Source organism: Felis catus, chromosome A2 (assembly GCF_018350175.1).
Source record: "Felis catus isolate Fca126 chromosome A2, F.catus_Fca126_mat1.0, whole genome shotgun sequence".
NCBI classification, from domain to species: domain Eukaryota; kingdom Metazoa; phylum Chordata; class Mammalia; order Carnivora; family Felidae; genus Felis; species Felis catus.
The window spans coordinates 63232928-63253026 of NC_058369.1; the positions used below are offsets into that span (position 1 = coordinate 63232928).

Genomic DNA, 20099 nt, shown 5'->3' on the forward strand with positions numbered 1-20099 from the left:
TTATAACAACAGTAACGTGCAGTGGGTATTTTGTTCTTCATCAATGCTCTAGAATATTTTTTTAACGTCTATTTATTTTTGAGAGGCAGAGTGTGAGCAGGGTGGGGGCAGAGAGAGAGGAGACACAGAATCTGAAACAGGCTCCAGGCTCTGCACGGACAGCAGCGAGCCCGACACGGGGCTCAAACTCATGAACCGTGAGGTCATGACCTGAGCTGAAGTTGGACATTCAACTGACTGAGCCACCCAGGTGCCCCAGTGTTTTAGAATTTCTGAAAAATAAATATCTCATGTCTAAGAGTGACAGCATCTCACTGACCACACCTACAACTCAGTTCTGACCAGGACACAGTCACCAGCCGGGAAGAGGAACCACGACGTACGAATCTGCACAAGACTACTCGGGTGGTCCATCTGTGCCGGGTCTCCTGATCGCAACTCCCAGTGCAGACCCCAAGGGCACAGACTAAAATCCCTCCTCCCTGTGTTTTGTGACATCCTGGACAGAGAGGCACTCACGGGTCTAAGTGTATAGAGAGTGTGCGGTCGGTGTGTAAGACCCCATGAGTGTCATCCGGACACGTCCTCGCTGGCCTCTCCTTTTCCCTGCTTCCGGGAAACATAACCCCTAATTCCATCCCCTGAGGCTGAGTATCTCCGACGGGTGCCCACACTCGCCCACGACTCTTCTTCCCACGTGTTGCTGATATCTGGCTGGGATCCTCCACTCTCACTCCACCGGCCTCCAAGCCGGGTCCCTTACAACACTGAGCGCCAAGGGAGCCCCCGCCGGCGGCTGTGGGCCCGATGTGAGCGAAGCGGGAGAAGAGCGCCTGGCACCCTGTGAGCATTCAGCCGCCTGCAGCACCCGTCGGGCCTCCTCTCTGTGCGCAGACTCACTGCCACACTGTCAGCTCCAAATGCTCTCCCCGCACCCGTTACCTCGCGGCAGACCCACTCCTCAAGGCCCATCGTGGACTGCTTACCCTGCAGGTGCACACGATCCCTCCCGAAACCTCCCAGACCCTGGCCGTGCCCTTGGGGACACAGCTCCATGTCCTGGCTCCTGTTTTTCAGACGCAGACCTCCACGCATTTACTAGACTGTGAATCCCGAGACAAGGACTCTGGACGCGCCCCTCAGAGCACAGTACTGTGCAATCAGTGCTTGCTGAGCGAGGCGCGGTGAGGCAGGAGTGCGTGTCTGGATGGGAATGGCTATGCCCCGCACCGTACAACGCCAGCACAGAGGCTCGCCGCGTCCAGAGTGGAGGGCGGGAGGTTCAGACCCCGGGTGCAGCTCTTACCTTTCTGATCTGTGTGGGAGTCCGTGAGGACAAGAAGCCCGTCCTTGTGGATGCTGCTGGAGTTCATGGACACGGACACGGTCGCAGGGCCGATGTCCACATAATAGGGGCCGAGCTCCTTTTCAGTTCCACGGAACTCACTGTGAATAACTGCCTTGAGCGTATAGACTCCTTCTGGAAAAGGGAGGAAGAATGACCACTAGATGAACCATTAAAAATATGTGCAACATCAAACCTGCGTGGAAGGGCAGCGACGGTGATGACACTGGGAACCGACACAGCAGAGGCAACTTTCTCTTTCAGGAGGGCCACGTCGTGGGCACGGGACACCCCGCAGGCGGGCCACGTCGTGGGCATGGGACACTCCACAGGGCCCTGCGTGGGTTTTAGTGCTCCGCTGTGGTGAAAGTCTTAATAATTTTCATTAACAAAGGGCTCTGCATTTGCATTTTGCCCTGGGCCCCGGGAGTTCTGCTGTGGTACACATTCACAAGGATGGAGACAGACCCTGGTCACCCCACCACTAGGCAAAACAATACAGTGGTTGTGAATATCACAAGCACAGACAAGCACACGCGGCACACAACTGCCCTTTTGTGAAGTGGGGGGGGGGGGGTGGCGCTGAGCTGGCTGGCAGGCGGGAGACCACTGAGCACATAAAACACTCTACAAAAGTTAAGACGGGGAGCCCCTGGGTGGCTCAGTCAGTTGAGCATCCGACTCTTGCTGTCAGCTCAGGTCATGATCTCACCGTTCATGAGTTCGAGCCCCGCATCAGGCTCTGTGCTGACGGCTCGGAGCCTGCTTGGGATTCTCCCTCTCTCTCTCTCTGCCCCTCCCCGACTCCCACTGTCTCTCTAAATAAATAAATATATATTTGTTTAATCTTTCCGGGGGCACTTGCGTGACTCAGTCAGCGGAGTGCCCGACTTCAAATCAGATCATGATCTCCCCATTTGTGGGTTCGAGCCCCACTTTGGGCTCCCTGTTGTCAGCACAGAGCCTGCTTCAGATCCTCTGTCTCGTTCTCTCTCTGTCCCTCCCCAACCTGTGCTCTCTTTGTCAAAATTAAACAATAAAAAAAAATTTATAAAAAAAAATTTATAAAAAAAGAGCAGAAATTAATAAACTTAGGGGAGGAATGTAATTAATGAAATTCAAAGACTGGTCCTTTAAACAAACCAATGAAACTGTGCCTGACACAGTCAAGGACGAGGAGAAAGCATAACCCAGAAACAAGACCCGGCAGAAGGAGACACCCATGAACACTGATGAAACGTAAGGAGCCGTTACCGCCCGCTTGGCTCACTTCGTGCAAATACACGCGACAACCGGGGTTCAGTGGATGCTTTCCCAAGAAAATGTAACTTAAAAAAACTAACTGCAACAGAAATAGAAAACTTCAACAGTAAAAATAAACTCTTTCGTTTATTTTTTTAAGTTGATTTATTTATCCTGAGGGGGAGGGAGAGGCAGAGACAGAGAGACAGAGAGAGAGTCCCAAGCAGGCTCCATGCTGTCAGCGCAGAGCCCAACATGGGGCTGGATCCCATGAATGGTGAGATCATAACCTGAGCTGAAATCAAGAGTTGGATGCTCAACTGACTGAGCCACCCAGGAGCTCAAAAATAAAATCTTAAAAAAAAAAGAAAGGTTGTGGGGGATCGGGGGGTGCACCTGGTTGTCTCAGTCAGTGGAGCATGCGACCCTTGATCTCAGGGTCATGAGTCTGGGCACCATGTTGGGTGTAGAGATTATGTAAAAATAAATTTTAATTAAAAAAATTTTTTTTTTATTTTTACATTTATTTATTTTTGAAAGACAGAGTGAGACAGAGCACAAGTGGAGGAGGTGCAGAGAGAGAAGGAGACACAGAATCTGAAACAGGCTCCAGGCTCTGAGCTGTCAGCGCAGGGCCTGACACGGGGCTCGAACTCACGAACTGTGAGATCATGACCTGAGCTGAAGTCGGATGCTCAACTGACTGAGCCACCCAGGCGTCCCCGTAAAAATAAAATAAAAAAAAAAAAATAGAAGAAGAAGAAAACATCTCAACAGATGAATTCCCACGGATAAAATAGAAGATGGCATAGAAGAAATGGAGGCAATTAACATCTATATGCGTGTGTATGTATCAGTCTCAGAGAGTTATCAGCAAATTCTCCAAAACAGAGTAATGATTTCCAAAGCTATTTAAACCATTTCGAGACCAACAAAATAAAGAAAACCTCCACACAACATCGATACCCCAAATTCAAAACAACCGCACAAAACTTAGTGACTACAGACGAGTCCCATGTGATTACCAGAGGAAGAAACATAACTAAAATGTTGGGAAACTGAATTCAGCAGCACGAAGAACAGTACCCCCAAATCCAGTGGGTTTTCCCTCCTAGGAATTCCAGGGCGATTCAGTATTAAGATGCTGGTTAGGGGCACCTGGGGGGCTCAGTCAGTTGAGCGTCCAACTTCGGCTCAGGTCATGATCTCACAGCTTGTGTGTCAGGCTCTGTGCTGACAGCTTGGAGCCGCGAACCTGCTTCGGGTTCTGTGTCTCCCTCTCTCTCTCTCTCTGCCCCACCCCTGCTCATGCTCTCTCTCTCTCTCTGTCAAAAATAAATAAACATTAAAAAAAATAAAAAATAGAAAGATGTTGGTTAATATTTACAGCTCTAAAGAGGCAGGAAAGAAATCATAAGATCAGCTCCACAGATATTGAAAAGGGTTTCACAAGTTGGATGACTCTTGATTTTATCTCAGTTTTTTTTAGTAGGCTCTAAGCCCAAAATGAGGCTTGAACTCACGACCCCATGATCAAGAGTCCCATCCTCCACCAAATGAGCCAGCCAGGTGCCCCATGGCTCTTGACATTAAAAAAAAGTCCTTGATAGGAACCCTCTTCCACTGTTGGTGGGAATGCAAACTGGTGCAGCCACTGTGGAAAACGGTATGGAGCTTCCTCAAAAAGTTATAAATATAACTACGCGGTGATGGAGCATTTGCACTACTAGGTGTTTACCCAAAGAATACAAGAATACTAATAATCCAAAGGGATACACACACGCCTATGCTTACTGCAGCATTTTCACAACAGCCAAACTACAGAAACAGCCCAAGCGTCCATTGGCAGGTGAATGGACAGATGTGGTACATATATACAATGAGATATTATTCAGCCATAAACAAAATGAAATCTTGCCATTTGCAATGATGTGGCTGGAACTAGACAGTATTATGCTAAGCCAAATAAGCCCGTCAGAGAAAGACAAATATGGTTTCACTTATATGTAGAATTCAGGAAACAAAACGAATGAACAAAGGGAAAAAGAGAGAGGCAAATCAAGAAACAGACTCTTAACCACAGAAAACACACTGATGGTCACCAGAAGGGAGGAGGGTGGGGGAAACAGGTTTTGGGGATGAAGGAGGGCACTTGGGCAATGCATGGATGTGCTGAATCACTATATTGTACACCTGAAACTAACATAACACAGGTATTCAATTCCTACCTGGAATTTGAAATTTAAAAAATGTTAAAGTCCTTGATAAAAGAGCAAAGATGAAAATTTCCTTAACATTTGATAAGTTACATCGGTCCCAAGTCTGACACCCAGTTTAACAAACGACACTAAAAGCATCTCGCGACAAAGATGCCGCCATCCTCTCCCTTCAGGCCCCCTGTTCAGGAAGTCCCAGCCAAGGTGATTAAGTAGGACAGGGAAGGACAGGTGTCAAGCCAGGGGTATGGGGTTGGCATATCACCACTTGTAAATAATGTTTACGTGACTGACAAACACTGAAGAATACGCTTCATGGTTAAGGATTTGTGGCACTCAGAGTGATAGAACAACGTTAATAGCGAATACCAGCAACTTCTCCACACCCGACGACAACCAACCTGAAGATAACACCTGATGGGTGTCCTCTCTATGAGCTAAAACTCAGAGACCATAAAAGAAAAGATAGAGTATACTTGATAGAAATTAAAATTTCGGCATGAAAAGCAAAAACAACTCTAAGCAAAGCCTGAACACAAACGACACACTGAGAAAAAGAACTATTGCAGCTTATATCACCTACAAAGGGCTAATCTTCGTAATTACCGAAAGTGCTCATACGAACACCATAGGGAGTTGAGCCACAAAAGTGCTATTCTGGGTACAATACGGCAGACGCTGGCCCTTTCTCACGGTCGGACCTAATAACTAGTGAGAGCTCCTCTGGGGACTAGAAACCAGCCAACCCTTGTTGCGAGCAGTTTAGTAACAACCGTCAAGTTACAAATGCACCTGGGGCACTTGGGCGGCTCAGTCAGTTGAGCATCTGACTCTGGCTCAGGTCACGGTCTCACTGTTTGTGAGTTCGAGCCTCACATCGGGCTCGATGCTCTCAGCCTGTCAGCTCAGCCTGCTTTGGATCCCCTGTCCCCCCTCTCTCTGCCCCTCCCCCTGCTTACTCTCTCTCAAAAAATAAGTAAAAAAAAAAAATTACAAACGCACTTAGCATTTGAGGCAATAATTCCTCTTTTCTTTGAAGTGGCAAAATGGCACACACGTGTGATTAGCCACCGCGGTGTTGTCTGTGATATTGAAAGATTAGAAGAACTCTCGATGTGTACAGATAAAAAGCATGGTTAAATAGACTCGGGCACATTAATGTGCACCCTGCACGTGGCAGGGCAGGGAAGCCCGTCCTGTGGGGACGTGGGAGGAGCTCCAAGACGTGGCCAGGCGTGTGTGTCAGCGGGGAGCAGGGCTCCGAGCGCCGCGCTCATCTGTGTTCAGGAGGAGAGAGGGTCATGTACGGGCACCAGAGGCCTAAGGAATAGAGAGCAGGGGTCCCTGAGGGGGGACACCCGTCACCACACATGCCTCTGTAAGGTGGGGGCTTGAACTATGAGGATGTCCCAAGTTCAAAAGATAATTTTAAAAGATAAACAGAAAGCGGGAAGTTGCACGCTGCTGGCGAGCGGGAAAAGGTCAGAATTCCCACCCACCCCGCCCCCCACACCGGCGCTGGGGACTCGGTCCTTCTCCGGGCAGCACGGTCCCAGCGCCATGGTGTCCGGAGAAAGAGGTTTTTTGTCACTTTGCCTACATGCAAGGTGTTCGACACTTTAGTACGAGTGATGAAGCGTTCAGCATCATGCGTGTGTGCACCCACCTGAAGGACAGTGTCAGCAGTTCACACGGTGGCTCAGAGCTTTCCCTGGGGAGGGTCACGTGGCTCCCCAGGTGTGTGAGCCGGACAGACCCCTGTCCTGCCTCCCCTGTCCCGCCTCCCCTACGTGGGGAAGGGTAGCAGCGGGGCCGGCAGGACGCAGTGAGGGAAAGTGCTTGGGGGCGGGCTCGGTGCAGCCCCCAAGCCTGTGTTACCAGGACATGGAGGGTGCGGGAGCCCCGGGAGGAGCAGGGTCTCCTCTGGCCCAGTGTGGCCGGGGCTACCCGTGGGGTGTCACCGAGTCTGCACCCGCTGCCCGTGCTCTAAACGGATGCCGGACCACCCACCTTTCCCAAACTGGTGGAAGGCGGTGACCGCCGTTCCCTCGGACACGTCGCGGATCCTCACTTGAACCCCACAGCCGTCCCCGAAATCCAGGAGCAGACACAGACTCGCTTCGGAAGCCACCTGGACCCGAAACCCCAGACTCGGAGGGGCCCGAGTGTCAGCTTCTGGGAAGCAACGAACGGCGGGATCGACTGCGTCGGCAGGACCTTGCACGGAGATGGCCCCAGGGAGACACTGAGCGAGGGGACAGAGCTGCTTGGGACGAGGCCAGGACACAGAGCCATTGTGGCCGAGGGAGCTGTGGGGGGACAGGAAGGACGGCTTCAGAGAGCATGATGGTCGACCGGGAGGGACGGAGACAGGAGGCGAGCAGCCTGCCCAGAAGCAAGCGCTATGGGACCCGAGGGCAGGGCTGACTTTCACTGGTTCCTAAAGTGGGGTCCCGGGGCCAGCAGCACCGCATCACCGACCTGGTGAGAAGTGCTGGGGGGGGGGGTGCCGGGGCGGTGGGAACAACAGTGGCCACCTGCGTGGTCCAGGGCACTAAGGCTCAAGGCACTGGCCACAACTACAATCACCGCTAGGTGGACAGGAAGACAGTGAGTCACCGGCTCGCTGGGTGTGGCTCCCGAATCGGTGGACTCCGCGCCACCCTTCCCCTACCTTCTGGGCAAGGTGGGAGAATGTGAAATCGGGGCGCTGGTTTGAGCGGATACACGCGCCCCGACCGGGGCCCCCATCACGACAGTGGCCGACGTGACGTCAGTCCCTGGAAGCAGGTCCGGGGCCACGTCCTCTGCAGAGCGCTGCCGTCCCATGGTGCAGGAGGGGGTCCCCACCGTCACGCTGCAGGAGCCCACCACGGGGCGGGTGCACTGGGATTTAAGAGGTTAAGGAGTGAGGGGTGATGACATGGCCTAGTCTGGAGTCAGGACCGGTTTCTGGGTTTCCGCCATGTCAGACAGCCGGCGAATAGAGCGCCCCGGTGAGGCCGAGGGCTCCCTGACTCGGCTTGGCGGGCGCAGGCTGACCCCGTGCGCTGCACATGTGGAGGGGGACAGGATTCACGCTTGCCAGCACCCCGGCCAAGAGAGCACCTGGGACACCCACCAGCATGTTCCACCAGGAGCCTGGGGAACCCGTATCACCCCGAGTCCACGCTGCTCCCCGGCTGAGCTACTACCAATTTGCGGGGTCAGAGATGATCAAAGCGGACGGCTGAGCGATGGCGCTCTGGCCGACAGCAAAAACGCGCTGTACATTTTCCTTATTGAGGATCCAGTCAGGTTGTGCTTTCCAACAGCCTGAGCGGGGTCTGAAGGCCCAGAAGTTGGACACACGGCTCGCCCAAAGGCCCCAGGGCCGCCTGACCCCACCAGCAGGTTTCTGGAGACAGTCGGCCGTGTCGGGCACACACCCACCTGGGGAAGACCACAGAAGGCACTGCTCACTTTCCCAGCCACACACATCCGTCGGCGACAGGGGCGAGGGCCACGGCTGCTCCAGGAGCTGGAGATTGTAACGGAAGGTTCCCGGTTGTTTCTGGACACAAAGGGAAAAGGGACAGTGAGGACGGCCACGCTTCCTCGCTCATGGGGCCCATCTGAACACGACTTTCTCCCCGGCTCTCCCGGAGGGCCCCTCTGTGACCCGCACCTGCTGCTTGGTGGTCCGGGTGACACCGGGGTGCCCTGCAAGTAGAGGCCGAACCAGTGTTCCGGGGATGAGTTTCACTGACGAGGAGCATATTTAAGGCCACAGACTAAAATCTGTGCCCAGATGGGACCCCGCTTCAGATGGCTGACCCGGAAGGCAGGTCACTGTCTACAGGGGCTCTGCCGTCCAGGGGAAGTGGGCTGCCCTGAGGCAGAACAAGGCCTCCGCGGCATTCACTGTGAGGTCACAGTGGCTACTCCCGTGTAGGACGACTGCCCACTGCGTTTGGCCCATTCACAGGTTCCGGGAAAGGGATGCGAGGGCCGTGACTCACAGCCAGCAAGGATGAGGCCCTCTTAGAGGGACCCCATCACGTTCCCTGTCACAACCCCATATACCTGGCCCGGTGAGCCGCACAGGGGAACTGTGCCCAGGCCTCTCAGGTACAGAGCACTCAGAGCTGTCTTCCCTCAGGCCCAGGGCACTCAGAGCTGCCTCACCTCAGGTACAGGACACCCAGAGCTGACCCTGCCTCAGGCCCAGGGCACTCAGCACTCTACCCCCCTTCACACCCAGGGCATTCAGATGCGGTCCCCCCTCAGGTACAGGGAACACAGACGCCATCCCCCACTCAGGTACAAAGAACTCAGACTCTGTCCTCCCTCAGGTACAGGGCACTCAGAACTGTGCCCCCCTCAGATACAGAGGACACAGACGCTATTCCCCCCAAAGGCATAGGGCACTCAGAGCCACCCCTCCCCCTCACGTATAGGGAACTGAGATGCTATTCCCCCCTCAGGTACAGGGAATTCAGACGCCATCCCCTGCTCAGGCCCAGGGCACTCAGAGCCATCCGCTGTCAGGTACAGGGCTGGGCACCTTCTCTTCGGGCAGGGGAAGGTTGCTTCTGGCTCTTGTGCTCTCAACCCTGGGCAGGAAGCAGCGGCTCCCGGCTCACCTGGCCTTCTGGCCAAGGTCCTGGCCCACGTGATATTCCACTGCCTCCTGTCTGAACTTCAGCCCAACCCACGTAACCCACGTTTACTGTCCGTGTGTAAAACCTCTGAGGACTGCACCCGTGCCCTCATGGGAAGGGAGAAATACTCATTGCGGGAATGCCCAGGGAGTTTCAGGTCCCGTGGGCCTCACTGCCACCCTGGCGGCTGCCAGGTCCAACCCTGGCCTGGGTCTCCCCCACCTCCCCTATCTTCCTTCTCTATGAACCTGACTGCCCTAGGGACCTCATGCAAGTGGACGCCCACAACATCTATCCCTCTGTTACTGGCTCATTCCACTTCACCTCACGTGCTCAAGGCCCATCTAATGCTACTGCTTTAAAGTGTGCGTGTTTCGCACCCACTACAGGGTCTAGTGCCCTTGACCGTGGCAAGGCCTGAGGTGTTCCCAGTCTTCACGGTGCCCCCGTGGGTGGCTCCCAACATGCTGGGGGAGGTTGGTCATGGCGCCTGATCTATTTCTCTCAACCGGCAAGAAGAGGCCCTCTTTCCTCCATCACGGTTGGTGTTCTGCGTGCTGTCCACGGTCTCCCGCAACCCAGGCGGCACCCCCTACGTCACCCCGGCCCTGGCGGGTCCTTGGAAGGCCCCATGCGTGTACAGAAGAACAGAGCTCAGCCAGGGCTCCCTGACATACCTGTTGGCACTACTGCCCGGATCCGAAGCAGCCCCTGTTCTCCTGCTGACCACACTTAATGGTGCTTGACCAGTTGTTTCCAGAATGTTCTGCAAGGGGGAAGATAATAATCATTTGAGAGCTGCTTACAAAAACTCGGTAAATTAGGGAAAGTAACACTATTCCATTCACAGACTAGCGGTTGGCCCCTGCCGTGCTGGGCTGTAGAGAACCAGCGGAGAACAAAGCAGACTAGTCCCCTGTTCCTGCGGCGCCCACGTTCTTGGGGACCTGGGGGGCAGCTGGCCACGGCTGCGTGGCAGGCGCCAGAAGAGCAGGGGGTGATGTGGGAGACAGGGAGGTTGGATGGGAATTTGCATGTCATTCTGAATGAGATGCAGGTTTGGGCACCAGCATGACATAATCTGACCAATGGTATGGAAGCATTAGCCCGGCTACCATATTGAAAAAGGCCATGGGAGGCAAGAATCCCAAGGGACATCTTCTGACTTGACTCTAGATCCAGACATTGGATGGACTCTAGAGACACAAGTGGGCAGGGTGGTGCCACTGTCTGCCCCTGTGGAATCCCTACAAGAGGTGGGCACCATAGGACATTTTTGTCAAATTGACCGGCACAGATCTCCCTTGACGTACGAGGGGGTTGCATCCAGATGAAGCCATCATAAGTTAAAAAGACCGTTAAGTGGAAAATGCATTCAACACACCCACCGTCCCGGACATGACGGCTGAGCCTGGCCCACCTTAAAGGTGCTCGGAACACCTACACGAGCCTACAGGCGGGTAAAACGCTCTTCTCACAAAGCCTATTTTATAATAAGCTGTGGAATGTCTCATGTAACTGGTTGAATGCAGACCTGAAGGTGAGAAGCCGAGCGGCTGTGTGGGAGCAGAAGGGTGGTCAGGGCCTCGGTTGCTGACTCTTGTGACCATGTGGCTGCCTGGGAGATGCTCAGGTCCTGGCGAGTGTCACCAGCACGGGAAAATTCCAAGTACAGTTTCTATGGAATACGCATTGTTTCCATACCACGGTAAAGTGGAAAATCCCAAGATGAGCCATCGTAAGTCGCAGACCGTCTATAATGAGACTGGCTGACAGCTTCTAACTGCACTGGATGATGCGAGGGGGAGGAAAGGAGAGGCTCAGAGATTCGAACTCCCAGCTGGAGCTGCTTACAGATCTTTGTCGCCTGGAAGGAATCCCGACCCTCCTGCAGCCACAGGGCTGAGACTGCCGAAAATCAAGCCAGAGGCTCCTCCCTGGGGTGTGTGGCCACACCAGCGAGAATGCTGGCCAGCACCAGGAAAAGTAACAGCCCTGCCCCCAGCCCCCGGGGGTGTGGCCCTGCCGGCAGGTGGATTTCAGCCCTGGAAAACCGATTAGACAGAACAAGCTTCTGTTGCATTAGGCCACCAGGTTTGTGATTTGTGTCGGTGGCCCCGGGAAGCCCATGCAGGAGCTTGGCTCCGACGTGGCAGCCTCGCTAGGGTGGTGGTCAGGGAGACGGGGAGGGGGCTCGGTTAGGGACACCGGTAGGAGCCAGGACGGGGCAGGAGGGGCTATGGGAGCCAAAGCAGGACCAAGCAGGAGAAAGAAGGAAAGGCAATGCCAAGGGCTTGGCAAACTCGGGGCCTGGGTGGGCACGGCCGGGCACCTGGGGCCAACTGCGCCAAGATGCGTCGCTGGCCTCCGCTTTGCCGGCGGCCGCGGCCTCCTGTGACAAAACCCACGACTCCTGCGCCAAACGGCAGGGAGGAGCCGGACGGGGGGATGGCCGTCAGACCTTTCCAGGGCTTGCCACCTCACTGGCCCACACTCAGAGCCCCGGCCCCGACAGTGCGCCACTCGGCATACGTACAAAAGGCAGCCACCATCCTCACACTGAGTGCCCAAGCTTCAATTATTCTTGACATCACGTTTAGCACAAGTGGTTTCAGCCAATTAATAACCCAGCTCCTCCCCTCTCGGGAGGCCCTCACTGAACTGTCCACGCACACTCTCCACCTACTCTGAGTACCAGACCTCAGCTCCCCAGAGGAAATCACAGCAAGGTGTCGAGGGCCAAGGCCAAGGCTGACAGATGCCCAGCACCCGGCCTCTCTGCACCCCCACTGCCACCTGCCAGTCCTGCTGACCGGGGGCGGGCCCTGCCCTTTCCTGGGGATGCGACCCCTCAGGCTAAGGCAGCCCCCCCTCCCTGAGTCTGGAAGGTGCCATGAGCTGGGAGCAGCCAGAGGGAACAGGACAGGGGCAGGGACGGCCACCAGCTCCTGGGCCTCCATTAGCCTCCTGCCTGCAGGTCCCACAAATTCTACCTTCAGCTGAGCTAGTTTGTAACAACACAAGCTTACTGCTAAGGGTTTCTTTTCCAACTCTCCCTATTTATGCAAAATTTCCAGAATAAACTAGTCCATGGAGGCTGAGAGAGGATTCGTTGTTGCCGGGGGAGGAGTTGGGGAGAGATGTTCACGGGGCATTTCCTTTGGGGGACGATGAAAATGTCCCGGAACAAGAGAGCAGCGACAGTGCACAACCTCGTGAATGTTCTAAGTGCCACTTAACTGCACACCTTAAAATGGTGTTGATGGTAAAAAAAAATAATAATAATAATAAAGGGGGAAGGGGGGAAGAGCTTAGGCCTTACGTGAACACAGTGGAAATCACGATCCATTCTGGAGATTATACAGTTCCTGTTAAGTCTAAGTTGGACCATAACCTAAATTCAGCCCGTGACGACTTCCTCCCGTTTCCCTTCCTGCCTCCACCTCTGCCCCTCGCCCACCACACGTACACTCCAATCGTTGGTCAGCTACCCACAGGGCCTCTGAAACATCACACTGCTTCTTGCCCATAAAGCCTTTTCCAACTTCTCCCGTGACCTGACCCTATGCAGCATCGCAGCCCCTGAGAAGGCGCCCAGCCCTCCCCACCAGGCCCCTGGGCCCCAAGGATGCGGCCAAGGCTTCCGCAGCCCAGCAGCCCAGCATTTACATCGTGCTCTGTGCTTTCCTAGGCGGGAGTTCCTGGAGTGCAGGGCCCTGTCGTTTTCATTCTCGGAACCGGTGGGCACAGAGTAGATGTGGGATATGTGCCTGTTTCCGAGTCAGTGCCCAGGCAGAACCTGTGTTTGTTACCTTCTGGGATACAGTAAGGATGCTCATGTTTGCAACAGAGACAGAGCTCAGAATGAGTGGGACCATAGGGTACCCTGCATCCCACAGGCCCGGGTGGGGAAAGGCCAGGCCCCACAGACGCCACAAGCATTGGCGGCAGTGTTAGGACCATAAGGGAAGCAAGTGCCGAGGGTCCCCTGGCTCCTGACCTGGGGAGTGCCAGCTTCCCAGCACACCCACAGAGACAGAATTCAGGAGAATCCCACTTTTTCTTTTCCTGTGGGTCTTCCGTAAGCAGCTGACGCTTCTGCAGAAAGAATAATAGAGTGGACGCAGGAAAATGCAGCCCCATTTAATGAAGTTTGGGAAGTGGTATTCTAGAAACTTCGTCAAAAACTTAGTCAAACTTGCTAAAGGTATGTAATGAGTAACTGAATAAAGGCTGGAATTTGGGGGGAAGCTGACAGCGAAAATGCAGTGCTTTGTTCTGGGGCAAAGTCACCACAGGGCACCTCTTCAGGGAAGGGTGTCAGGCTGTGAAAGAGTTCCCAAGGAGCGCCTCAGAAAAGTGAGCGTAGTAGCTGCAAAGGTGTGAAAGAACATTCACAAGGTTCGACCTACATTTGTGTGCATTTTACATTTACAGCACCCATCAAATTATGCCCATGGACCACAAAATAATTCAGCAAGTGCAGCTTTAAACATTGCCTCTGAACAGCTTGAAATGTCTAGAAACCTTCTCTCTCCAAAGCGTGCGGCCTGAGTAGTAACTTACAGGCTGTGCTCTCCCCCGGACAGGAAGAGTTTTCTGACTAGGAATACAGTGTGGACAGTTGGGCAGAATCTGTTGGAACAGTTGTGCTAACGGCAAACTCGAGAAAGCCAAGGAAAGGCAGATAACCAGGCTGGTGGGGCCGGCCAGCAGGACGGTACCAGCACCTACCAGCACCACACTGGGAGGGCCGGCGGCCACGTTCCTGCTATGACCCCCAGGACCCAGCCACACCTGAGTCACAGGGCCTGTGGCTGTGGGACACAGTACTAACCATGTGCAAGCATTACTAAGGGCCCCGAATGTCTTATTCTGCAATAGCGAAAATGTAATTCTGATCAGGGGTACCCACGTTTTATTCCAGACAACAAGACGCTCTGAAAACAGAAAGCGCTAAGCCAGCCCTCAGGGTTCTGTCCTGAAGACATGAAGGCTGGAGGGAATATGCCTTCCCCCACTCGGTAAAGACCCCCAGGTCTCCCAGGAGTCAGGTCGCAGTAAGGACCCGGCTCACCCACCCAGTGTGTCCTGTCTCATCACTCTCAACTCAACATCTATTCACCGAAATCACCCCCAATCTGCCATCTAAACTACAGCAGTGGGTTTTACAACCTTAACATTCACTTGGGGTAAGAAACAGTATTACTCATTTGTGTTTGTTCTAGAAAACTACATTTGCTTATTAACGCTTCACGTAACATTTAACCTATGAACTATGATCTTTCATGGGTCCCAGACCCAATTCCAAAGTCACCCCCGACACCAAGCAATTCTCAGATACCAGCAAGAATTCAGCTCTCTTCTGACGCCTTCTACCAGAGACGGCATCAGACCCCACACACGGGTGATGGGCTCAGTCCGCCAGGCCCCCCACCCCTGCAACTTCAGGTGCCAGCCACAGCCCCAGGCTATCACCTGGAGGTTCCAACGGGCCTCCTCCTTCGGTTCTTGGTTCTTTTAATTGGTTAGAGCGGCTCACAGAACTCAGGGACACCCGTATAGTCCCGTTCACCAGTAGAGGACATGGTGAAAAGTGGAAAAGCTGCAGGAGGTGAGGTGTAGGAGGGGGCATGGGGCTTGACCGCCTCCCCAGGGCCCGTTGCCCCCTATCTCCACGTGCTCGCCAACCCGGAAGTTCTCCAGACCCCGTCCCCTCGGGTTTTTATGGAGCCAGAGGTTGGGGGTGGGGTGGGGGGACTGGAGTTTCAACCCTGGACACACAGGGTTGGTTGCCCCAGCAATCAACCCTCCTCCCCCCCCAGCCCTGGGGAGGGGTCTAAAGTCTCCATTAACGTAACAAAAGACACGCTCCTGCCCTCTATCACTGCCAAGTCCAGGGGTTTGGGGACGAAGACCACATACACATGAGAGATCTATTCAGGTCATCCGGATGCCCAGATGTGCATTTCCTACAGGTCACAGTATGGCACACAACTTTTAATGTGGTGTGACCAGCTCCACCGACTGGAAACACTCTCTGTAACGACCTGAAGTGAGCAAGACCTATCCGTTCTCCCCCGGCTCCCCCTGCATCAGAACATTTTACAAACTCAGTCTGGAGTCTCAACTTCACACAACACCACACCACAGAACCGCCTAATCATCAAACTGTCCAGGACCCCAGTCTGCAGCCCCACTTGGCCATTGCTCGAGGCTGGGTTGCCTGGGGATCCAGGGAGCAGGGCCATGGAGGCTGGGGGAGGAGGGGTGGGTGGGCTCAAGATCAAGGAGAGCCTGGAAACGGGCAGGAGGTCCAAGGCCTTGGGGACACCCCCCAGGGCCGGCTGAGCATGTGGGTCACCAGAGCCGGTGTGGGTGGGGCACCAACACCAGGTCCACGACAAACCCACGGTACCAGGGTCCACTTGTGTCTGGGAACGCACCCCAACGAACTTCTCCCGAACCCTGCTCTCAGATCATTACAAGTTCCCCGTTGCAGACATCCTTCCGGATTAACCTGAAACGATCCCTGTGAACTTTCACAAAGTGGCAGCTGAGCCTGGAAGAGCTCCCAACGGGAACAGAATGGGCTGACAGAGGTTAATTTTCAGATACAAATGCCCTTAGAGGTACTGTGTACAGGACAGGGGATCTCCTGGGGAATACTGGAAACCCCATGACAAGTACAAGGGACCACGTGGGGAGTACTGGGGACCCCGTATAGAATACTGCATGCAGACCTCTATGAGGAGTACTGGGGACCCCATGGGGGTTACTGGGAACCCCAAAGAGGAGTTCTGGGGACCCACATGGGGAGTCCCAGAAACAGCTGCAGGATAATCTCTGCCAAGGGGCAGGGAGGTTCTGGGAGCTTCTGCAGAAGGGGCTCCTTCCCATCAGGACAAAGGCAGAGCTCTGGGCTGGCAGCAGTCAGAGCTCACTCTTAGCCGGACTGCATCGGGCACAGGTAGCCTCGTTCTCGGGGCCCGCCGCACCCCACGCTGCTCTCTGCGCCCCAGCTTCTCCTAGGACACTCCCCACCTCCTCACGCCACTGACACCGTCTGTCCCGTCCTCTCCACCCCAACTGCTGTGGGCTGTTCTGATAGCCAGACACAGAAGCACCTGCTCAGACGTCCAGGTAGTCTAGTCTTACCAGTAGAGGCCTTCAAAGAGCTCCCCCGGGGCCCCCAAATAGGGTTTCGGCTCCCTGGGAGCCCCCTGGGAGCCCCCTGGGGCGCAGCCCGTCCCCACTTCTGTCTCCGGAACCCATCCCGGCTTCTCACGACAGAATTCCAGATCTGCAAGTGAACCCCGCTCCCTGGACGTGGCACATGGGGCTGAAACCACATCTGGCCGGCTCCTTCCGCACCTGGGAGGCTTTCCAGGGCTGCACCGGACACGCGTGCTGCTCAGGGAGCAAACCCGAGCTCCCCAGACGCCAATACCTTGTCCCACGACACCAGCGACACCAGCGAAGGTGGTTTCTCCAGTCCCGGGTCTCCTTCCGCCCGTGTCCGAGCACCCAGAGGACGGCTGGACTCGTCGGTGTTCATAAAAGGTGCAGGATTAGCGCGGATCTCTGGGGAAAAGGACAAACGAGGTGTGGGGACTGTAGTGTTCGATGAGGAGACCCGACCTCACACACGGGTTAATGCCCCCTGCTCTCCAGGTGGGTCAGGAGTCCTGTGCCCGTGGGCTCTGCTTGTGAGGGCGGCTGTGTGTATTCGGTGCTTCTTCCTTTTCATCCTCACCTGGCACAGCGTCTCAGAGGTAAACAAACACAGGCTACGTCAGGCAAGTCCAAGGCCAGAGCTCCTGCTCACGACCCGACCCTGAGGGCCCTCCCTCTCTCCTCCAGGGCTCAGGGCAGAGAGGATGAGGTCAAGGGCTCCCGAATCAGGGAGATGGGCACAAAATGGGAGGAACCACAGTCATGGGACTGGGCAGGGATTTGCTGGGTAAACATGAAGACCAAGAAGATGCCCCCAAATTTACAAGCCAGGATGCTCCCACCTGAGGGCTCTGGGCGTGCCCAGCCCTGCCCAGCTCCCTGCTCCCTGATCCCAGCTGTCAGCAACCCACTCCCAGGCCCGCCCAGCTGCCAGCTCCCAGCCAGGCCTGTGTCCACCCTCCACCTGCCTCCATATGCCGAGAGCAGACAGAACACATGTTAGAAAGAGAGCCAGGGTTCCAAACGGACCCCCTTAGGCCAAGTCACCAAACCAGGGCTTCACCCCTAACCTAACTGCTGTTCCAGCTTCCTCCAGAAATAGTCTTGGGGCTCTTGGCGGGGGGCCTCAGTCGGTTAAGCGTCCCACTCTTGATTTCAGCTCAGGTCATGATCTCACGGTCGTGAGTTCGAGCCCCACGTCAAGCTCTGCACTGACAGCACGGAGCCTACTTGGGATTCTCTCTCTCTCCCTCTCTCTGTGCCCCTCCCTTGCTCACATGCTCTCTCAAAAATAAAAACGCAGACATTAAAAAAAAAAAAAGAGCCAGACGCTTAACTGACTGGCCACTCAGGCGCCCCTGGTGGCATTTCTTTTTAAGTGCTTAATCTCTGCCATGTGCACACACTTTTTCCCTCTTGCTGATTCCCTTCTACTGTATTGAATTCCCTGCCCATGAACCTGTAGTTTGCAAAACCCGGATGTAGGGCAGGTCCCTGCCCCTGGACGTTCTGACCCAGGCTGCAGTCTGCCTATGATGTGAAGCAGGTAGGAGAGGAGGGTGGCCACGGCTTTCTAAATGGTGCATTTAAATTCTCCTGCTAGGCTGAAGCCCGGCTCTCACAGGGCTACCAAAAATTCCAGTAGCAACTGGTGACCGGGAGGAGAGGCAGAAAGCCGAATAAACATCTGCCTTCTTGATGGAAAAGAGAGTGAGAGGGACATGGCGTCTGCTCCTCTGTCCCGGCCGACAAGGTTCAAGAACCTGGAACGCTCTTTCTCTACCTGCTTGGTGGCATCTCGCCTCTTCTGCCTTTCCCTCCTGCTCCTGCTCCGGCACGACCTGGGGTGCGGCACGACCTGGGGTGCGGATGGTTCCAGTACCATCCTCAGTGCCTCAGCCACTGCCGGCTCCTCCCACCCTCAAGGTCAAGGAGCAAAGAGCATCCTCTTGGACCACCCACTTCAGATTCCCCCACTGGCGTCCCAGTAAAAACTGACAGTGGGGAAAACCTGACTGACTTTTAAGTGGACACAGGTGAAACACATTTGTGTGAACTAATTTAAGTTTGCCGGTTTAATTAAGATAGACCTGTGTTTAGAGTTATCGGCATTAAATAGGAAACTTCGATTCTACCCAGGTTTACTGAAGTCAAATAAGCTCGTGTTATCTCTGTTGCAGTTTCTTAGCAAAAAGATGACTTAAGGTGATGGTTAATTTTGTCTGTCTCAGAGTTTTCATGGGTAACTGTTAAGATGGCTTTCGGAGTCTTTGGTAACCTGAAACTTTAAGGTTTTGCATGATAAATGGGACTGAACTCATTGGACACCTGGGTCTTTTCCACATGGGGTGGAGTTGCTGAAGCTCTGATAACCGAACATACGTTTGCGCTTTTAACCTCTTATTGCAGAGAAACTACGGTTATTTGGGTGTATTGGACCGTAAACTGAAGCGGTTTAACTTTTTCCTCTACCTAAACCCTCTAAAATTCAAACAGTCTCAGGGAGTGTTCTTTCTTTCATGGCAATTACAATTGTTTGCATAAGTTCAATAAAAATCTGTTTTCCTCGTAACAGGACACCACTGGAAATATGGCTATTTTACCAAGACTTTGACTGGAATGTTCTATTTGAGACTGACCTGCATAGACTCAGATATGACCATCCGGCTTTAAGGAGCTAAGGTTGACTTTATGAAACACGGAGCCATAAAGCCCCTGGGGAATGTGGGCCTGATACCTTGCTTACGGAGTTCCCAGCAGCCTCACCAGGTGAGCAAAGAAAGTCACTTCCTGGCAGGTGCAGGAAACGCAGGATGTCTTGGGGACCTCGTGGAGAGGAATTTGCCCAATTCCACAGGAATTGCAGGCCTGTCTGACGGAAGTACTTGGCTTGGCTTCTGGCCTGGAGAAGCTACTAAGAGTGCAATCTGGAGAATTCCGTATAAAAGATTCCGGCAAAACAAACTTTAAGACATCCATATGATCAACCACTGTTCTTGCTGAACTTACGTAAATAATTAGGTCAAGTTTGTTAAAACTGGACTTGTTCTACAGACGAATCGGTCTTGATTTGGCCGTCTCTGGAAATGACGGTTTTTAGAGAGAAAAACCATGTTTCCGTAACGCACCCTTATGGCTGTCAAATTCTAGTTCCGATTGTCTTTAAGTGTTTGTTTGCCTAAACTGGACGACTTGAGGTAAACATCAGAAAAACTGTCGCAATAGCACAGGTATGGACAATCTTCTCGTTATCCTGTGGAGATGGTAACAGGACCCCATGGGCATATCGTTTAAACAACTGGGAAATGGGATGGATTCGCCTAACAGTTGTACGTAAAAAGACTTTTCTCACTGTAGACCTATCAGCCGATAAAGACTACAGTGCTTTAATAAATTATTCACTTCAGGCTGGGTGAATTCATAAATCTCTAAACATGCTAACCATATTCTCCCTAAACCTGATCTGACAGGTCCTAG

At 53.8% G+C, this 20099-nt stretch overlaps 1 protein-coding gene across 13 annotated transcripts in view; it reads right to left on the reverse strand.

Annotated features, from left to right (window-relative positions):
* Positions 1 to 20099, reverse strand: part of PKD1L1 (polycystin 1 like 1, transient receptor potential channel interacting) — a 133060-nt gene that overhangs the window by 97599 nt on the left and 15362 nt on the right. For 12 of the 13 annotated variants that reach the window (XM_045052098.1, XM_023250145.2, XM_045052099.1 and 9 more), the window contains exons 3-8: positions 16897 to 17030; positions 10124 to 10212; positions 8236 to 8356; positions 7478 to 7689; positions 6814 to 7112; positions 1307 to 1480 (exon numbers count right to left, since the gene is read on the reverse strand). In XM_045052098.1, coding sequence (XP_044908033.1) covers positions 1307 to 1480; positions 6814 to 7112; positions 7478 to 7689; positions 8236 to 8356; positions 10124 to 10212; positions 16897 to 17030 — 1029 coding nt within the window. Of the gene's footprint in view, positions 1 to 1306; positions 1481 to 6813; positions 7113 to 7477; positions 7690 to 8235; positions 8357 to 8470; positions 8779 to 10123; positions 10213 to 16896; positions 17031 to 20099 lie in introns of those variants that run through there. The other variant, XM_045052101.1, reaches the window with a different exon arrangement.